The sequence below is a fragment of the Etheostoma spectabile genome, chromosome 10, assembly GCF_008692095.1.
Source record: "Etheostoma spectabile isolate EspeVRDwgs_2016 chromosome 10, UIUC_Espe_1.0, whole genome shotgun sequence".
Lineage (NCBI taxonomy): Eukaryota > Metazoa > Chordata > Actinopteri > Perciformes > Percidae > Etheostoma > Etheostoma spectabile.
In genome coordinates, this window is record NC_045742.1 from 4,413,917 (window position 1) to 4,435,631 (window position 21,715).

General features: G+C 39.6%; 1 protein-coding gene and 1 long non-coding RNA gene across 3 annotated transcripts; one reads left to right on the forward strand and one right to left on the reverse strand.

Moving 5' to 3' along the window:
• Window positions 1-1,287: 1,287 nt before the first annotated feature.
• On the forward strand, window positions 1,288-17,782 carry LOC116696552 (uncharacterized). Its single transcript, XR_004333770.1, has 4 exons — window positions 1,288-1,299; window positions 6,662-6,668; window positions 7,342-7,350; window positions 17,593-17,782. It is a non-coding gene; the product is annotated as an uncharacterized LOC116696552 (long non-coding RNA).
• lman2 (lectin, mannose-binding 2) lies at window positions 6,669-20,893 on the reverse strand. Of its 2 annotated transcripts, none has more exons than XM_032527608.1 (8): window positions 20,606-20,893; window positions 16,590-16,708; window positions 15,933-16,050; window positions 12,044-12,123; window positions 11,195-11,356; window positions 10,428-10,542; window positions 9,223-9,342; window positions 6,669-8,900 (listed from the first exon to the last, which is right to left on the reverse strand). In XM_032527608.1, exons 1-8 carry the CDS (start codon window positions 20,739-20,741, stop codon window positions 8,740-8,742), a joined length of 1,011 nt encoding a protein of 336 aa, XP_032383499.1. In that variant the 5' UTR covers window positions 20,742-20,893; the 3' UTR covers window positions 6,669-8,739. The 2 variants fall into 2 exon arrangements, with proteins under 2 accessions (XP_032383499.1, XP_032383498.1); XM_032527607.1 differs by lacking the exon at window positions 12,044-12,123 and adding an exon at window positions 12,194-12,276 and having other exon boundaries at window positions 20,606-20,881.
• Between the last annotated feature and the right edge of the window lie 822 nt (window positions 20,894-21,715).

Below are 21,715 nucleotides of genomic sequence, written 5' to 3' on the forward strand. Positions count from 1 at the left end.
ATGAAATATCACTTTTTAAGTCAACACATCCACCCAAAATTGGACAATCCATCCAACCAAAACTACTTGTAAAGTCAAACGTTCAAATTAAAAGGTCATCACCCTCAAATGTCCCAAAGTGGTAAACACTTGGTGGAACAAGCAGCAACAAAACTGCACAGCCTTGTGATTAAACGAGAGGCTGCTGACAAAAGCAAACAGAGACAAATACCAATTAGCGGTGCTTTCATTGGTGCAGTTCATGTGATGGTTCCATCAGTGATTGACAACCACCTGAAGGCAACACCCAACATAAATTCAACATGGTTTTTCCTGACTTTATGACTGTCTGAGAGCACCATAAACATTTGAGACGGATGCAATGGATTGTGGGATACAGACAACACATATTAAACTACTCTTGGAAGTTTCATTTGAATTACTGGAAAAGATGATTATGAGATGTTTGAACCTTTAGCAGCTCTATAGCTTCACTTTGTCCGTTTTTACCAATTTAAATTCACTCAGCTTTACGCTAAGAGATAACGCAATAAATAAAATAACTGACACTACACTAACATGTTTTTCCGACAATATCAAACAGAAGTCAGAGACTATATCTTTTTGAGTTGCTGTGAGCTGTAAGCTGTAAGGCAGAAGATAACGTTATCTCAGAGGCTGACTGGTCAAGGCCTCTCTTCCTCCCGGCTGCTGCCTCCGCCCACATCCACTGGGCATAAATCCACGAAATACAGTAGAATGAACGCTTAGATGTTTTATAGTTTTCATTACAGAAACTGTCAGATCAATATGTTTAAAAGTCCCATATGGTGACACTTACACAGGGTTTTTCCTGCATAGAGGAATTCAAAGAAAAATCACCAGCACAAAAACAACAAGAATTGAGAATAAAAATAGCAATGAAAATGTGTCAAAATGCACACATATAAACGGTAGACCTATAAGCAGGGTTTTTCCTGGCCTATAATGGGCCTGGGGGGGGGAAGACTAATAGGCATAAATCTATGCATTTACAGTAATTTCTGACAATTTGATAAACACAAATGTGTAATATGTTTAAGGAAATCAAACCCCGCTTAACAAAACTGGTTAAAAAAAATAGTATATTAAAATTTGAATAAAAGGGAGAGGAGAGTCCAGTACAGCCAGACTCTAGAGATGAAACTGAGATCAGCATACATTAAAAATTCATGTTCTGTTTGTTCAACTGCTGTTTTGGTAACTTGCTCTTAACACTAAATTAATAAAAAAAAATGGTTCTAATCCCCAGATGTACATCATGAGCTGCTCTGTGATAAAGTTTGGTCAGCCATCCAGCTAGGAGTGTAAATTCTACAAAAATGGATTATTCCCAAAGAGTGGGATTACTACTGAGCTGGTTTTATTTGTACCTTTGAGAAAGAACCTACTTGGTCTCCATAGGTCATCAACTACAGCCAACACCTGTAGTGTACCGCAAGGTTTGATTTTAGGCCCAGTTTTATTTTCAATCTACATCCTTAGGCTAGGCCACATCATCCAGTGTCTCCATCCAACGTCTTTTTTTCAGTGTTACGCATATGACATTCAGATATACCTTCCTTTGACACTGGATGACCCAAAATACCTAGCTGCTGTTTTAAACTGTCTTAATGAAGTAACTGTTGGATGTCACACAACTTTATCCAACTCAATAACTCAAAATCAGAATCCTGCAGGTCCCACTGAGAGTAATCTTGGTCCCCTGTCTGGCAATATGAAGCCAACCACCAGAATTTTTCATTCCATCCCCACATCAAGAAGGTCGTACACTCCTGTTTCCTTCAAATATGAACTATCGCCAGAATAAAATCCATGCTCTGACCTGAAAAAAGTAATTCATGCATTTATTTTTTTCCAGACTCAACTAACTCCCTTCTCTCCGACATCAGCCAAAGGTCACTCTGTCGCCTCAAAGTGGATGAAAATACAGCAGCTTGGCTTCTCACTGGTTTTAACAGACAACATCATATTACCCCAAGCTTGGCTGCTCTCCATTGGCTCCCTGTTTGTTTTAGAATTGATTTTAAAGGTCCCATGGTATGAAAATGTCACTTTACGAGGTTTTTTAATGTTAATATGAGTTCCCCCAGCCTGCCTATAGTCTCCCAGTGGCTAAAAATGGTGATGGGTGTAAACCGAGCCCTGGGTATCCTGCTCTGCCTTTGAGAAAATGAAAGCTCAGATGGACGTTATTCATACAAATCAACAATGGAAATAATCCTTTGATCAAAAATGTCTCCCCTCTGTGCTGCGATTAACATGTCCTTCAGTCCCAGGTGGGAAGGGTTTCTAAGATGTAGGCCATCCACCCGAGGCAACAGCTCTGTCAGTCAGGATTTCAGTCAATCACAGCTTCCAGGTGTGGAAGTGAAGTATTAAACTGTGGGCTATTTGAACTGCTGACCCCAAATCACTCACTCACTCACTCACTCACACACTCACTCACTCACACACTCATTCACACACACACACACACACACTCACTCACTCACAGTGATGGGCTGGGTAGATAGGCTGTGCGTATGCAGCCTGTGGGCTACCACAAATTCAATGAAGTGCTTGCATACTTATTAAGCTTAGTGTAGAAAGGGTTGGGGGGTGCTGACAGAAGACAGATTTTTACATAATCTGTCAAAACTCAACCCAAGGGTAGGTGGGTAGGGGTGTGTGTGTGTGTGTGTGTGTGTGTGTGTGTGTGTGTGTGGTGTGTGTGTGTGTGTGTGTGTTACTTTCTGATAGATAGGCTGCATTTATATACTTTTCAGCCTTGAGTGTTCCTTTAATAAATAATAAGGTAAACATTATAGTTTGCTGACCATGTTGGTAATTAATGGCAAACGGGAATATGAGTGGATCACTTTGGGTTGAAAAAGATAGCAATGGCCAACAATGACCAGTGGCCTTTATCTTAGACAGACTACACAAACAGTAAAGCAATAGCGCTATTCTGGCAGGGGATGAAAATACTAATAATACTATGTCACCATCTTGTGGTTAAAGGCAAAACAGTATTCTCTGTCCAAATCTCAATTTGACTTGCATAATAAGTGCAGAAGATGGACAAATAGGCAAAAAAAAAGTAATGCGTATTGTGTTGTTGTACCAAATTAAAATGCATAACGTCCATGAAATATGTTGGCTGGGGTCAATGTCATGTAATGCCTTAAGAGCCAGAATCTATCAGCCTCAATAATCATGCTGATGCCTACAAAATGTAGTATATAATAGTATAAGAATTTAATAATACAAAAAGTTATAACTTAATGATAATACCTACTATTGTGGAGCACACCTGGGGACGCACTCATAGTTTGCCTTAACTGTTGTCAGTGGTGCACATAGGTTGCTTTTACTTGCATTAGCCTTTACCTTAAGCTGCTTTTTAGTGAGCCAACTCATCTGGAACTGATTTATTTAAGTAAATACAAAATCATGAGTGCACCGTTCCCACATGTTCTCCATCAAAATGCAATAGGAGATCTAGTAAAGTGAGATGGATCAATGTAATCCCATCAGTCCACCAAATACACAGCAACAGGCTAGGGCACATCAGCAATACAGCATGTGCATTAAGCTTACAAAACCCCATGACTTAGAGCTTAAATCAAGCTGACAAATAACCCCATTGTTTTGAGTTTCCCATGAAGAGAATATTACAGGTAATTAAATACCTGAATGGTTTTGTGCAATACAAGAGTCATATTTATACCCAATCACCTTGAACTACAGAGTCAACAACACCCATTATTCTGAAATCTTTCAAAGACGAGCACTTCTATTTCACCACCAAGTAAATCAACAGCATGAAAGCACTATGCACAGGTCCACTGCCAAACACCACCCAAAAAACAGCTTATGGCCAGTATTAAGAAATGAATCACAAATACTAACAGTCCTGCACATAATAGGTAAAGTGATATGAGCAGAAATTAGCAGTCAAAAAACACCAACCAAACGAAGCAGATGAACAGAGAAATCAACTGGGATTAGCATGTTGTACTAGGACGTTACGTAAACACAATAATTTCCATAAAGAAGCCTTTCTGAAGCTGCATTATCGGCTAGCTAGCTATCTTAAGAAATGCTAGCAGTACGGCAGAGGTATCGTCAGGTGTTTAGCTGGGGGCGGGGCATCGACAGTTTGGCCCTCCGCTAAGCCCCACCTCCCTTAGTTACTGTTGCCACGCACGTTAAGATTCCCGCTTTAGAACGCAAACTGGTCTATGCAGTGTTGATAAAAGCCGTTTTACCATTTGAATTTTGAAGGAACTTGGTCCATAGCATTAGACATAGTAGAACGGGATATACTGTATATTAAATATCAGTCTAAATGCTCAAAAGGTTACCAGTCAGCTCTGAAACTCATTTAAATCAATTCTCAAAACTATTACAATTACTGTTTTTAAATAAAAATATATTATTGTTTAAGTTTTGTAGCCTAGTATTTACATAATTTGATTTCCCTGGTTAGAGTTCTGAAATGATTGAAGATGAAGCCTGCGCCTCTGGATTTTTCCCAGACAACATCAGGACCATAAACTACGTTCCAAATCATAAACTACGTCCAGGACAAGCACATGTGCCTTGCACTGAAGGTTGCCACTGGTCTGGAGGTAGGGATCATAATGGGATGCTCCATTTCCCCCATCCTCTTCGTGACAGCGTTTGTCGTCATTCTGATCGGGGCAAGGCAGGTGGTGGGTGGGGTCCAGCTGCCAGTAGGCCAGAGGCTCCCGCCCCTAAGGAGCCATACAAACCGCTCCATGCACATCCTGGCTTCTTAAGAGGCTGGATGAGCTGATCACCTAGGACAGGATGAAGTTGAAGCCACAGACGTCAAGGAGCCTCTCATTGCGATAGGGGTAGAGAAATGACAGTCACCGTTACCATTGGGGGGGAAAGACATCCCCCGCATCGTGGATCAGCCCATCTGAAGCCTGGGAAGACTTTATACATCTGGTCCCTCGGACAAGGATATGGGGAAAATCCTCCTCCGGCAGCTGTCTGAAGGCCTGTCCAAGATCGACGCAAGCCAGCCAGGAAAGTATAAGTTGTGGTGTTATCACTTCACCCTGTACCCAAGGGTGATGTGGCCTCTGAAGCTGTGCAAAAGCCAACTTCTTCAACCTCAAATGGCTCTGCCTACCGCGGTACTTCTCAGCTGCTGGCCTCTATTGATGGAACTTACTCCAGTTACCCCTGCAATCCATCACTCTGGGCTACAGGCAGGAGAAGGCAAGGCTGGTGAGGGAGTTAAGGGACTCCTCCGACAGAGCAGTGGCTGATGCAAGCGTCAGAGTTGAGACTGGAAGAAAATGGGGGGCCAAGGAGGAGGTGCAGAAGGTGATGGGAAGACTGCAACATCAACAATTCGTGTGGGCATGGTCCAGACAGGGCGAGTACGCCTTGGATGGAACGACCCACCCATCCTATGGTTCAAGGCAAGCAGGAAGGACCTTGTTGTTCCAGAGGGATCCAGGATTGAGCAAGAGGAGCTCAGAGTAAGGTCTGTGGCACAGGGGAAGCAGGGGCGGTGGACAACTTGGGAGGGCGTTGTGAGCCAAGCAATCAGCTTTTCTCATTAGGGCAACATACAATACCCTCTCGAGCCCTCAGAATCTCCACCAATGGCTTAGAACAGAGCAATCCTTTGACCTCTGCAGGCCCATCAATGCTTTTCTCCAGCATGCTCTGTCGGGCTGTAAAACAGCACTGACAAGGTCAACTCAGATGGCGGCACGCCCAGGTGCTCAGGAAGCTGGCAGAGGTGCTGGAGAAAACTTGTCAGGAGGCAAACAACCAGAGTCCATCAGAGAGCCGATGCAGGATCCACTTCCTCAAGCTGGGGGAACCCGCAATGCATACCAGTATAATACCATCAGCCAAGCTATTAACACCAGGGGCGGTGTGGAAGATGGAAGCAGACCTGGGTAGGCAGCTCTAGTTCCCACAGGAGCTGACCCTGGGAGGAGGGTCTGGAAGCTGCCTATGAGAGAAAGAAGGCGAAGTATGAGGACCAGGTTACGCAGTGCAGAGAAAGGGGATGGGGTGTGAGGCTGTACCCGGTGGAGGTGGGAGTCAGAGGCTTTGTGGGCAGATCAACATCGCACTGTTGGAGGTGCGACAGGTCTAACGCCATCTTCACACTGGCAGTTGAAATCGGCTCCGATACGGCTTCGAGACGACCTGAAGTCATTCATTTCCTATGGCGATTCGCAGACCTCATGCAAATGGGCCCGAACCGGTTCCAAACTAGTGCAGTGCGAATCAAACTGCGTCAATGAAATGTAACTCTTGCAACAGGCTACAGATGGTCCCATCTGACAGTTCCAGCGGAAGTTAGCGTTGCTATGGTAATGATAAACAAATCTGAATTCTTAACTTTTAATAAAACAAATAATGATTTCCTAACGTTATTAAGGCAGTTAATACAACTGCTTGCGTTAGCTAATCGATGATTACTTGTTAGCGTTAGCTAACGTCAGCTAGCCTGAGTACGCTAGCTGATGTTAGCTAAAATTAACTAGTTAGCTAGATTGAGCTCGCTGCTTTGAATAGGTGGTAAGCCTATTTTTCTGAGAACTCATGATTACTCAAGTTTAATTATTTAAACTTAACTTTTCAACACACCAGTTCACAGTGAAATTGTTTCTTTTTTTCCTTCGTTTTATTACATTATTTCTGCTGAGGAGTTGTTTTAAGTCTCATCACAAAACCAGCTCATGTGGCAGAAATAAATCCACGGTTTCAAGAACACAGGAAAAAGAATACTGACTCTAAAAAAAAAAAAAAAAAAAAACCCAAAGACTGATGCTGAAAGTACAAAGATGTCATCAAATCCTTGATTTTACTTTTAGCATTTTGTTAAATGTTGTTTAACAATGCAAAGACAAACCAAACTCTATTGTAATGTAAGCTGGAAGAAAACCAACTAAATCCTGACACTGACAGACGGTGTAAATGTGATATGTGAGCAATCCATTCATAAACTTCAGGGTTCAGCAACTCATGTTCTGTAAGCGTAATAATCAGCATAGTCTGCATGCATGTTATTAATCACTTGTTATGTAGCAGTTGATGATTTCTATCATTCATTATAGTTAAGAATTGAATTTACGTTTTTGTCACAATTTAGCATTAACCAAAAACAAACACATTGTAAAAATAAAAAAAAGGCATATTCTGGATAAAAACCAAAAAATGCAGATCAAAAGACCCTGCAGGGAAAAGAAAAATAAGCATAAAATATTTCAGCCTTAGAGTTTGAGCACTTGTGCACTAAACTCATTTAATTGGCCTTATCCTGCAGTAAAATATTAGAGAGAAGTTGTTGTAATTAGTTAAGAGTTTCACAAAACATCCTTCTTATTTTCCAGATATTAAACAGTATAACATAAAGCAAAACGTTATCGGTTTGTGCCGTCACATCAATGTAGATTTGCTACTCCTATTCCTAACCTTTTTAACCCTGACATAACATAGATATGACTCTCCCAGTTTGTAAAGCTGTACACTTGACACTGGATACGTGGTATCAGATATTTGATTGTTCAAATAAACAGGACGTAGAGTAGACGGGTGTAGAACGAACACAGGCTAATGCTATTGACTTTAAAGCTGGGGTAGGCACTTTATTTTTGGCTTCGATGGGCAAAAAAATCATTTAAACTGCATGCCAGTAAAAGCATATTGTAATTGAAGTGGTTTGAGAGGAATCTAGACTTCTGACCCTCCTCCTTGGCTCTATGTTCAGGCTTTATTAAATCTAGCCGGGACGGGGGGACTTTGGCCAATCACAGGTCATTTTGGAGAGAGAGAGAGAAGAGAGAGGAGAGAGAGAGAGAAGAGAGAGAGAGAGAGAGAGAAGAGAGAGAGAGAGAGAGAGAGAGAGAGAGAGAGAGAGAGAGAGAGCATTCCTATTGTGCAGATGTTTTTTCACGTCTCTTGGATTAAAATTACGTTCATTTTAGCCAAAAATCCTGACCCAGGACTGCATCTATCAGATACAGTGAGATACTTTGTCATCTATCTAAAGTACAAAGAGGAACCAACAAGTCGGGGGTCAGCTGCCTACTACGAGGACCCGAGGCCCAAGCCGCGGCACCGGCAACTGCTGCCATCTGAACGAGGACACGGTGCTGGTGGTGGGAGAGAAGAGCTGCAGGACCAGGTATCACTCCAATTCTAATCTGGCTGTTTATTTATTTATTTATTTATTTTATTCTGCCTCCCGCGGCTTTAATGTGGATGGTTCATGTTTTTTATTGTTATATTGGATGTTATTTTGGGTGTGTCGAGCTACTTTCATTATCCAATAAATAATCAGTTAAAAAAGCCTGGAAGACAAAGATCTAAATTACTATCCTGTGCCAAAAGTTGACCCTTTTTTTGCATCACATACCCAGCCACTAGGTAGGTGTTGGAACAATCGTTTAAGACATTAAAACACTTTTTAAAGGACAGTCAGCCTATGCTATTCTAACCCTGCAATTAATGAACACATAAAGAACAAAAACCGCCTTGATCAAGGCCACTCATAATGGTCGCCAACATCACAAGTTGCCATAATTCACTCCAAACGCAGTGCTTCGAAGATATTAACATTTGTACAATCTTTAGAAAAGAAATTCACATTGAACGTGCTCAAATCGGTCATCTGGAAACCGTTCATTCCACAACAAACACCTCTCGGGTAAGGTTCTACTTTCTTCTCTCTCCTCAGTAAAACCTCTTGTTCCTCTCCTGTCGCTTCTGGAAAACTACAGCTCCCACCACGCCGCACACCACGATTCCCAGCAGAGCGCACAGCAGAAGCAGGAAGACCTTCCAGCCAGTGAGGGGAGTGCCTCGGAAGTTTCCAGTAGGGTCGTCGATGTTGTCTGAGACAGAAGAAGAAAATCCATTTATCCAAATACTTCTGGTCTGATTTGTGGATGATTGTTATAAGTAAATCCCAGGAAACTTGCTTTTGATTAGTATTATAAACTAATGGGCACAAAGTTGATAATAAAACAGATACCCGTTACCAACAAGAACTAAGAGTTATGGTTTAAAAGAAAAGGACAAATGTCCCCAGATGCACTGCAAACTGAACCATCTTTATTTATCTCTGGTTCAGACGCCGGGTCTTTAGCCTGTTGGGCCCGTTTCGTCACAGAGAAAAATGCTTCCAATGGGGAACACAGGAAAACGTGAATCTACCTTTAGGGGATTTAAGGAGGCTGACGCTGGGCTCGATCTTTGTCCAGTCCTGGTTCTCCTCCTCGGGGGTGTGCTCTACCATCAGCTGGTAGAGCTTCATAGAGATGATGTCATGGTTGTCTGGAAAATAATATTCAAGTGGAACTATAAGAAAAATCTGTAAGAAGCTGAAATAGTTGATACTGCCTGTTATTGATTCCGCTGATATGGTCTATCAGAACACTTATGACGCTAATCTCAATCCTCTTAATGTTGTTTTTAACCCTCCTGTTGTCTTCAAACGGTTTCTATATCAGAAATGTGGGTTTCTTTCAACCAAATTGTCAAAAAATAACAAAAGAATAACAAGTCAAAAAGCGCAGAAAAAAATGGATAACAACATTGGAAAAAGTGACAAAAATGTCAGGAAAGCGACAAAAGTGTTGAGAAAAGACAACCAAATAGTTTTTTTTAATAATTTTAAATTCATAACCCAGAAAAACAAAAGTTGAATAGTCAATGGGAAGACAAAACAAGGGTTAATGTATGTGATTCCAGTGTTTCCCCTATGTTGATGTTGTAGTGGCGGCCCGCCATGGTCTCAGAAATAAGGCAGACGCACAAGGTAGTCGCGGTCGCCTTTTAAATGATCCTGCCAACATAATGCACCCCCCCTTTGCTGCCGCTCACACTGCAATTTAACAACAAGGAGAACTATTCAGAGGTTATTGGGCCAGTCCAGTTTAACTCCCCATACTGTTGTGTTGATGGAGTTTATTGTCAAAACGTTTGCTTTTCTTCTGAGTCGATTTAACCAACAGCTCCAGCAAAAACGCCACCGCGGTGAGTCCGCTCTAACTGGACAACGTTCAACTTCTCAGCTCAATTGTTTTTTTTCTCTCATCGTCCTGATGTCAAACATCTGGAAACGGTAAGTGAGTCAGTGTAATATAACATACATTGGAAGTACATCTATAGATGTAGTCATTTGGGTTTTGGTTTCCCTATAAAGAACTTCTTGTAAAATTTGTTTCGTAGACCTGTCGTAGATGTTAAGAGCCCTATAGTTCCTGAAAAAAAATACAGTTCAATCACAACTGAAAGTATGCTTCATTGTGTGTGAAAAATGAGATACATCTCACTACATGACTTCAGTGATGGATAATGGTTGTGATTAAGTTATTTATGATAAGTGGTTAGTTGCTTGTGAGTTTACAGCTTCCTACCAGACAGATCTCCTGTAGCTGCTGAGGCACCAAAGAAATATCCGGTAGGAAGACGAACACCTCCGATGTCTATGCACTCCTTCCATTCATTCTTGTCCTCCACATCAACCATCACCTGCAGGATATAGATGTAGCCATGTAAGCAATGCAGCATTGCAGCACTGCGACAGGTTACAGGGTTTATTCAAATTCAAAAGACAAAAACAGAAACAATTTTTGGTAAAAAAAAAAAAAAGGCTTGAAACAGAATCCAGACACAAATATGGCCTCAACAATATTTTTTTCCTTTTACAGGGCAAAAAGACAACATGACTGAGGTTAGATTATGTTATGATATGCTATATTATAGTGTACTCAAATATGTCGAGATTATATAAACCGTAACTTTTTTCCTTTATAGATTGGATGTTAGTGATGCAATGCAACAAGTTACACGACTGATTACAAAAATTACAAAATGGAAAGCATGAAAATAAAATATTTGGATGAAACAGTGTTTAAACTGAATCAAGACAACAATATTTTTTCTTTACGGGGCAAAAAGCCGACATAAGTTAAGTCATATTATGTTATGTTAGGGTTTTGTCATGTTATGCTATTTTATACCGTACTCAAATATGTTACGATTATATATTTAAATGGAAACTTTTTCTCCCAAATTTCTCAAAATGTTTGCGAACAGCTCGGACTGAACATTTTCACCTAAAATGAAGAGAAGCTATGGAATGAATCAGTGAGAAAGCCCAGAGGAAAGTTAATTTACATACAGTGAGTCTTCCTTTGGAGTAGCGAATGGCGAGGTACGTGTCGTGCTCCCGGTTCCTGATCTCCGCCGAGCAGCCTCCCAGCTCCGACGCGCGGCCATCTTTGCCGTGGTCGTAACTCACTGAGCCGTTGTTCACCATGGCCGAAATGTACGGGAAGGAGCGCTGGAGCACAACGGACAGGAACAACTTTTTTTTTTTTTTTAAACAGGCATTATATACATATTCTTAAATAAAGATGATGCACAAATACGTACAGAAAAAGAATATAAGAAGCATGATACACGTCTGGTTACATCAGCTCATGTGTCTACATACAAAGGCTACCTTCACACTGCAGGCGTTTGTACTCTTATTTGATGTTTATTTATTATTAATACATTATGATATGTCTACACCTGAGATTTTTGGTTACAGTATTTATAGTAAACTTTCAAATGAAGTAATTGAACCAAACTACATGTTTTGTGAGTAGTAGTAGTTAGTCTTATTGTTTGCCATCATTCCAATAGCTTGCATTATTGACAAACTTTTACTTGTGAGTTTATGTAAATCAGATCAGGATGTCTTTCAGGGCGAAGTGACCATGCTCAACGATTAAACAGCACTGGATATGACTTAGTGCTTCTAGAAAATGGGACATTTTCGGCTGCAATGTGAAAGTAGTTCTTAAAAAAATAAACAGCAAGGTTACGGTCAATGAGCTCTCGTGCTCAATAACGTAAAATGTGCGATTACATTTGAATTCTGTGGAGTTTGCAATGTTAACATGCTTGAAACGTACTGACAACATTGCAGTTTAAAGTGACGTGAATCAGCATGCTGACGAGGAAAACCGGAGCAACCACTCACATCTGTTGCATCATCGTTAGAGTAAGTATCTATAAAAACGGCCAGCCCGTGGAAGAGAGCACTGTTGGAAAACACAGGCCCTGCAAAGAAACAAGCTGGTCAATCCCCTCGAGCCACCCACGCACACACACACACACACCACACACTTACATCCATTCCATGGAGGTCATTGCGGAAGGAATCCACAAAAATAGCCAGGCCAAGAAACTGATCTTGGTTTCCAAACACAGGGCCTAGGATGGAGGCAGAGATGGGGGTGAGACAGAGACGAGCACACAAATCTTTATGTGGTCAGCAGTGGGCCTGTAGCAATATTTACATATTTTTCTAATTGTCATTTTTTTTTTTTTTTTTTTTTTTTACATAATCGCTGTTTCTTTGTTCGACCGCAATTCATTTCTAACATTAGCTAAGGTCTTAAGGCGTATGACTGGTAATTGTGGATTTTATTTAGATATGCCAAATTGTAATTACATAAGTGATCATTGGTCGGACTATACAGTATATTGTAATTATTATTTTTTCAATTGTTAGTGGTTGGCACTTTTCCTTATACACGTTCATAGCAACAAAAATGACAAAGGGGGGGGATACAGTTAGAAAAAATGTTTTATGATAATAAAGAGGCGTGGTTTACATATTATATATATGTTACATATTACATTTATAGGCGGTGTACTTGTGTTACTACATTATCCGGGTCGCATAACAGGGATACAACATAAGATGCATCCTGGGAGTCATTCAACACTTTAATTAGTTTAAAAAAGTGATACATTAATACACATTAAACTAGACTAAACGAGACAATTATATTGTTAATCACAATTATTTCTGAGACAGGTAATTATCCAGCATAATTTGGAAATTGTTACAACTCTAGTCTAGCAATGTAATATTTATTATTTGTAATCTTCTGCGTGTGTGTGTGTGCTGCTACGCCTCCCTGTCTGTGTGTAACAATCATAGTGTGGGCACGCTGTGCACGAGCCTAGGTGCATTTTAATAATGCGCAATTAAAATAACAAAGAAATGCTTTATTGACTTTAGACCAGGTTCTTGTTGGTTAATGGCGCGATCACTTCCTTCTGCCTCAATATATGTTCAGGTGCAGAATGCACCTGAACATATCTTGAGGCACACCTCCCTGTAAGAAGGCGCAGGTGCATTTGCTATTTAAACGATGTGGGCGCTGGACAGTCTTAAAATAGCAAAAGGTACTTGTGTCGGGCTGCACCGGGTGTGGGACAGGGGCCTCAGTGTGTAGCATTTTAGCATTTTATGGAGGGGCAAGTTGGCATAAGTGGGACAAACACACATCTTTACATTATTATTATCTATTAGTTTATCATTGCTTCATTTGCTACATTTACTCTTCTTTGTCTTGTCTACTTTCATAAGGAATACTTTTATTATCAGTGCCCTTTGATTATCTACACTACACTTTTCTTCTTACTCGCGGGTTGAAACAGCACTATTAATGCAATGGTCCTTTGGACAATATTGTAAATAAGGGGGAAAAAAGATTTGTCAGAGTTGTAGCTCTCATACCATATTACCTTTACATTATACAGACTTTTTGGAACTTTGACGCGTTCTTTCCATTTTACAACAATCTTATAATTTTAAATGTATTTTTCAATGCTTTAAACAGGAGGAAATGAGAAGCGAAAAGGTTGAAAGATGACATTTTTCCACTGACAAGCGAGGTCAGGTGTCTCGTGCCGGCATGCAGTAATCCAAACCTGCAGTAGTCTATGTTGTGTTTTTTTCCAATAAGTAATCCAACTATATACCAAGCAGGCCTAGCTATCTTCAGCTGTGCCATGCAATGATCATATGAATCTGGACAGCTCACAGCCAGCAGGGGAACCCACGCCAGAGCCGCAATGTTGTGGCCTTGTTCCAGAGGTGATCCTTTTCACCCTCATCTGAGATGCGTCTATGCACTGAACTGATTGGCTCAACATGCGTGACCATGAATTAGTGCCTTTTATATGTTGTAATTATTTGCTTTCCTGTATGTAATTATTTCCTTTCATTTGTTTTAAATTCTACAAGCAATGTGTTTTTAAGATATTTTTTTAGGGCATTTTCGGCATTTATTTTTGACAGGACACCTGAAGACTTAAAAGGGGAGAGAATGGGGGGCAGGTCGGAGTCAAACCCGGGCCCCCTGCGTCAAGGAGTAAACCTCTATATATGAGCGCCCGCTCTACCAACTGAGCTATCCGGGCGCCCCAATGTGTAAAAACTGTATTTTAGCAGAATACTGAAAGCAGCAGAAAGGCAGAACTGAGTACATAGACCATGCTCACGGCGGATCATATTTCCCTGCACTACACCTGGAAAACACAGCACAGACTTGTTTCCCCCTCTACTCCTCTGGATAGAAACTGGATAGTTTTGTGGTTCTATTCTACATGAATTCGCAAGACCTCGTTCAGCCGTTCCGCAACAAATCCGGATCTGGTGGGTATTGACGGACGGCGGAGCACGGAGCAGACACGCAGCGAGCTGATCCGCAGCTGTTTTGCAGTTGGTGGAAATCCAGAGTCACAAATTTGGTCTGGACTTTGTTGCAAGAGTTTTGTGGCTGTTCTTACGTTCATCTAAGAGACAGCTTTCCTCAGTGTTTTGAGACACACTTTGCTGTGGAGCATGATGTGTAACTCCGATGCTCCACTGGCCACATCTGTGATGTGTTTCGGGCCCGCTGCGCCGGTGTTTTGTTCCGTGCACCGTCACGCGCCATACCACACCGGGAGCGGAGCGTTCTGCTGCACAACGTACTTTACAGAAAAATCACGTGTTTATTTAGCTAGTACCAGTATCTACTAAAGGTGTCCCAAAAATAAATCGATTCACATTCATGAAACGATTAAAGCTCTAGTGATTCAAAATCGATTCATAGAATTCCAAAAATCAATTCATATTTTTTTGTTTTTAAAAGGTCCTATGACATGCTGCTTTTCGGATGTTTCCATATAGGCTTTAGTGGTCCCCTAATACTGTATCTGAAGTCTCTTTTATATAGACCTTAGTGGTCCCCTAATACTGTATCTGAAGTGTCTTTTATATAGACCTTAGTGGTCCCCTAATACTGTATCTGAAGTCTCTTTTATATAGACCTTAGTGGTCCCTAATACTGTATCTGAAGTCTCTTTTATATAGACCTTAGTGGTCCCCTAATACTGTATCTGAAGTCTCTTTTATATTTACCTTAGTGGTCCCCTAAAACTGTATCTGAAGTCTCTTTTATGTAGACCTTAGTGGTCCCCTAATACTGTATCTGAAGTCTCTTTTATATAGACCTTAATGGTCCCCTAATACTGTATCTGAAGTCTCTTTTATATAGACCTTAGTGGTCCCCTAATACTGTATCTGAAGTCTCTTTTATGTAGACCTTAGTGGTCCCCTAATACTGTATCTGAAGTCTCTTTTATATGGACCTTAGTGGTCCCCTAATACTGTATCTGAAGTCTCTTTTATATAGACCTTAGTGGTCCCCTAATACTGTATCTGAAGTCTCTTTTATATAGACCTTAGTGGTCCCCTAATACTGTATCTGAAGTCTCTTTCCCAAAATTCAGCCTTGGTGCAGAATTCCAGCCACTAGAGCCAGTCCCACAATGAGCTTTCCTTAGTATGAGCTATTTCTGTGCCATCTTTAGTAAAAAGAAAAGAAAAAGCAGCTGTCGCAGTGTAACGGTTAGGTGAGGAGCTGCAGGTAACAGGAGGTGAGTATTGCATTTTGGATAAATCCAAACTTAAACAATTTGCAAAAAGGACCAAAGTGTAATGAAGAAATATCGAAATGGGTGAGGTTCTTTCACAGAAGTGTTATCTCAGTAGTAAAGAACCATGAGGCTGATGAAGCCAATATTACCTTGATGCAGTTTGTCCTTTGTGTACCAGACAGCGATGCCGTCGCCGTGGAGATTCTTCTTTCCCGACCCATGAACTTTAAAGTGCACATGCATCTCCCAGTCCTTCAGGTAACACGGCTGTAGACCAAAAAACAATTTTTCTTTTTTTACTTTTTATGGTAGTATTATGAAATAAGCATGGGTAGGTTTTCACAAAACCTATACATTAAAGATAAACAATTATAATCACCAGTATAGATTTCCTCCTAACAGCAGCCATTTTCAAAAGAGGTTTTGTAGAGTACTTCATTTTAGATTTCAAATACAAGTCAGCAGAAAGGACCCTTTTGTTCAGGAACAACCATGGACTGAATACAATTTGCAACTGTCAAGTTTACACGTTCATCAGTTATATAAAAGGTACACATTTAATTACTGGTTTGCACATTTTTTTACCTTGATGCACCAAGATTTAATGTGAGCTCAGATTATATTGTTAAAATCTTTACCTTGCAAACCAAATGGACAACATATTAATAGGTAAGTGTGCATGGCTTTAGATTAACCTGATGGAGAATGTGTACTATTCAAAGAAGAAATATCGTAAGTTTGGACATGAAAGACAGTACATCAGAGTCAGAATGGCGATTTGAGCCATGTTTGCAGTTTTTCCTCACCACAGTATTCCAGATGGATCCCTGCTTGCTTCTCTCATCCGGAGTGAGTCGGACGTATGAGCTCGTCACCAACGTGCTTCCCGAGAAGTCCCACTGACTGCTAGGGCTGCTGCCAACACCTGCGAGGCAAACAAAAAGAAGACACGGGGGAAGACACAATCAGACAATGATGTGACTGACAGGAGAGACATTAATGATTTTCTTCTTCAGAAATATCCAGCTTAGTTTTCAAGAAAACAGAAGTAGCTTTTTCTTTGGAGCAGATCAGCTGCACAGCTGTGCCCCAGTAATCAAACATGTAGAAGGAGACGGTTACTGTGCAAACATGTGGTCGCGCAAGAAGCTCTTGACTAAAATGTCAACCTTTAGAAATGGACATTCATCCCTTTAGAAATGGGATGAATGTACTACACCATACCGCTGGAAGTAGTTTGCATCAATCTTTTCCAATAGGAATATATATGTGTGTATATGTACATATGTGTGTATGTATTTGTGTAGGTATTGTGTATATATATATATATAATAGCACATAATTATAAATATTGTAAAGCATGCAAATTAAAGGGTAGGATACTAAGTTTTACTTCTTCCTACTCCTTTTCGCCATGTAATAGAGGGATGTTAAAGAAGGATACTTTGTTTGATATGTTTCTCTCCAATTTTTTTGTTTTATTATTTCTTTTTATTATTTTTATTTTTATACACTTTCTCTTGCATGTTCAAAATAAAGATATCAATCAATCAATCAATCAATCAATCAAAACCCTGCACACAAAATATGCAAATATGAAAGAACATGTTGATTTGATTGGGCATCCTCTCACAAAGTTTAAAAAAAGCATTTCCAAGGTTTTTTTTTCACCTGAGTGGAATTATTGTGATACCAAATCACATTCAAGAAAACATCATTGCATAGGGGGCATCGCGATATTTTCCGTGGCAATACTGTATCGATAAAAACAGATGCCAAGTATTGATCTTATTGTAGACACTAGATGAGCCGATACCATTTTTTGCTTCCTGATACCGATTCCGATACCTGAACTTGAATCGGCCGATACCGAGAACTGATCCGAAACCAGTGTGTCATATATTTGATTATGTTTTAACAGCTGTGTACTACGATCCCTGTATGGATGTGGTATGATTTCTATCTTTGTTGTCGGTCTGGCTCAGGTTAAAGTCTTTGTGTAACATGAACAAACACAAACAATGAACACCACAGAACTTTCTTTTATCATCCAGTTTGACAGTCAGTTATAACGGAAAAAGAACATAAACGTAGATTTTGAGTGAATGTCCTCTGCCTTCAGTCTCCGGGTGAGCTGTTCAAAATCTGCACGGCTTTCTACGTCTCCCAGCTAGTCCTGCCTTGGACTGACCAAAGCTGGAGAAAGAGTTATCTAGCTGATGGGATCTTACTTAATGTGCCACTTCCAACAAAGATAGAAGTGAGATGTCTCACTATGTAGCTAAAACAGAGACCCAAAAACACAAGGTGAAAAGATGATCTACAAAGATATGGTGTTTTCTGAAAATTAAACCATGTAAACCTATTGTGGTAAAACCTTAAAATACTATTATGAACCTGAAACTGAGCTTAATATAATATGGGCTCTTTAAGAATAAAAAGAGGGAGTACCTGATATGTTTTCCGTCACCTACATTTTTGCACACGCCCTGAACAAACACTTGCGTTTCCTCACAGTGTGTGTTGAGGGAGCTTTACACATTTTGTCAATACAAGCTACAGATATTGTGACTCAAATAAAATGCTCGCTGTATACTCCTTGACCTACTTAACTGTAACGTTTACAGCCACCTGCAAACTGTTTGATTGCGTGCAGACGTACGCTTGCTTTATCTGCAACTTGCGTTTCATCTTAGAACGGGGGTGTCAAACTCAACTTCACTAAGGCCTTCTGCACACTGCCTGCGTGGCGTTTTCTATGTCTTTGCACACCAGAAAGTGTCTGACGGGGCATTGCTGCTAGTCTTGTCTGTACACATGTATCTGTATCCCATTGATAAAATGACATATGGGGAGAGTTGTGGAAATGTACTGCACTCAAGCAATAGTATACTTCATGTTGAACATAAATACATACTGATTTGATAACAGCAAAGACAACATTGGCGGTATTGACGGCAAATTAGCTTACAGAATATTTAGTTCTGTATTATCAGGTGCAATATTTGAAAATCGATAACTATTATTCTTTTTTTTTTAATCACATTTATATCTGCATTTATGTAAAAATGTAGAGACTTTCAAACATCAAAATGTCATTTATTAAATGTATTCCTGCCAAAATAACATACAAACATCTTGTCTATTCTATTTTGCCTGGAAATGCTTCAAACACGCTTGTGTATCGCGTGAAAAATCACTTCTAAATGGTAAATCACCGGTTAATTAAACCAAAGGTAACAGCAGCTTAATATAGCATCCAAATCCTTTTTTATCAATTATTTACCAAACCGTTAAACTGTTGACAAAGTATTATTACACTATATTTGTATTTTATACCACACTAACTAATGATAAAATAACTTAAATTATAAGTAATATTACTAGTATTTAATAAGCACTACAAATGTTCCTTCCATTGTTTGCATACAGTATAATAACTATTAACTCCAGTTTAATTAACTATCAATTTACCATTTATAAATTATGGTTATAATTAAGTGTTAACGGAAGTGGTTTAATAGATAAGCATTCAAGCATTCATATGTTCTTTTTATGTTCTATAGTCCTGGCAGCTTAACGTATATACCAGTGAGTTTTATATATTATATATATATATATATATATATATATATATATATATATATTATATTATTCTATCAACTCTTCCATCTTTCTCTGCATTTTCAAAGTTATTGAGCAGCATTAGTAATTTCTTAGCTAATAATGTCATTGGATGTTATATTTCGGCTCATTCATACAAACTATTTTATAACTATATATACACATACTATATATATATATATATATATATATATATAATAATATATATATATATATTATATCTAATATATTATATATATAGACAGATACTAGATAGATAGATAGATAGATAGATAGATAGATAGATAGCCTTTATTATCAGACTAATGGTCCATAAAACAACAACAACAACAACAACAAAAAGATCCAGATACACAAGACAGACACCAACTAAACAAGACAGCTAGACCAGTAATCCCATAAGGGGGACTGGAATCCTAAAGCACTGAATCTCGGGTCAATCAGATGTAAAATGACAGAGTTACAAGAAGAATTCAGGCGACATTAGACCAATACATTTCTACATCAGATTCCTCAGTAAAGCAGAGGATGTAATAACTCTTGATGTAACATTTCACTTGCACTACACCACCTAGGTTTCCTGAGTAGAATGCGTAAGCAACCATTACAAGCGACCAGCAGCTTATTGGAGCTCGCCTTTTTAAACTTGCCCCACAAGGGGACAGCGTAATAAGCAGTCCAATATGCATTATATAGGTTTATATTTGACAGGATCAGAACACCGGGACAGCTTCCTGGAGACCATGTTAGCCTGTATATCTAACATGGGACGCTGCCTCATCATCTGACATTTGATCTCTTAAGATGACCCAAATACTATAATATAAATAACCTATATCCATATATTTTACAAACAGCAGTTAGCACTTGCCCTAACAGATGGAAGATGGAAACATTAGGTCCTTATCCTCTTTCACTCTACATATCACAACCCAACTCTTTTTGGTATTATATTTCACATCAAAATTAACACCATAACCGGAACATATATTAAATAACTATATATATATAATATATATATATATATATATATATATATATAGTTATAGAATTAGGATTTTACAAAATTAGTTCGTAGGAATGAGCCGTAATATGACATCCAATGACATGAATTAGCTAATAACTTTTGAAACGCAGAGAAAGACGGAAGAGTGGACGGAGCGTCAGGTTAGCTAACGAGCTAACTGAGCCGTCTTACCTTGGTAGGGCTTCATTAGCGAGTTCTCCCGCTTCAGATGTTCTGTGTTTCCGTCCGTCATGTCACAGCACACCAGACACAGCTCGGATATCAGAAACACCAGTGTTGTGCTCAGAAATCCTTTAAAGTTCACCATTTTGTTTACACAGCCTGGGCGAGAAACTCTCACAACAACAATGTTCTTCAAAACTGGCTGGTCCCTCCTCTATTGTCCTCCGGAATGAAACAACACAAGTACGACGTTTATTTACCACTTCCTAAGCAGGGGGGACGTACTTGTTCCCTTGCGTTATTTTAATATCACACATGTATGAAGATCAACATGTTACCAGTACAAACATTGGAATTATCATGATGTAAATGAAATAAAGTGATACGGAGGAAGCGTTGTACTCTTTGTGTTGTCGCACGGAAGATAATTGTAGACGACAGGAGTTTCATCAGCCAATCAGAGACCAGCACATCGCAAATTAAGCCAATCAGGGAGCAATAGGTGTGTACCTTTCTTTCCACTAGATGGCGACAAAAGACAACTAAAAAATGCTGGTACAGTAAAGTTTCTCTGGTCCAGGGATACAGTGTGGTCGACGCAAACTCAACACAGTGTAGCCACCTGCTATGTAGAGTCAATGTTCATTTTTTGTATAGGCCTCTGCATATCTATTACATTAACAAAAGGCAGTTGATATCCATAGATCTCTGAAAGCTATTGTTTTATAGCAGTAGTCATTCATACATTTTGGTCAAAGCATACAAATTAAACTAACTACAAACTAACATGTTCATTATTTTGTGTGACAAAAATAGAACTGGCAAAACAAGTAACTGCAGACACAGTAGCCTACAATCTATACAGCACCAGTGTAATTATATTGTGTATTTCACACATGTACTCTGCCTCTTGTCAAGGCGGATAAGCTTCAGCCATCTAACCCTGCAAAGGCTAACAGGCTGGGTATAGATAATGCTAACAGATGGATAACAATATAGTTTTCTGAATGCCCAATGGTGCCAGTACCCTGCATTGCATTTGCTGCACATGCAGCATTTCTTACCCAAGAATGATTGCTTTTAGGCATTCAAATTACTGTTCCATTATACTAATGACCA

Excerpts from the sequence above, each read along its gene's own strand:
- lman2 (XM_032527607.1), bottom strand. The coding sequence starts at position 20,741 with ATGGTGAACTTTAAAGGATTTCTGAGCACAACACTGGTGTTTCTGATA. Across the intron at positions 16,709-20,605 it reads GCTAATGAAGCCCTACCAAG|GTGTTGGCAGCAGCCCTAGC; the intron begins GTAAGACGGCTC and ends TTTGCCTCGCAG. Across the intron at positions 10,543-11,194 it reads ACTCCAAAGGAAGACTCACT|GTGATGGTTGATGTGGAGGA; the intron begins GTATGTAAATTA and ends TATATCCTGCAG.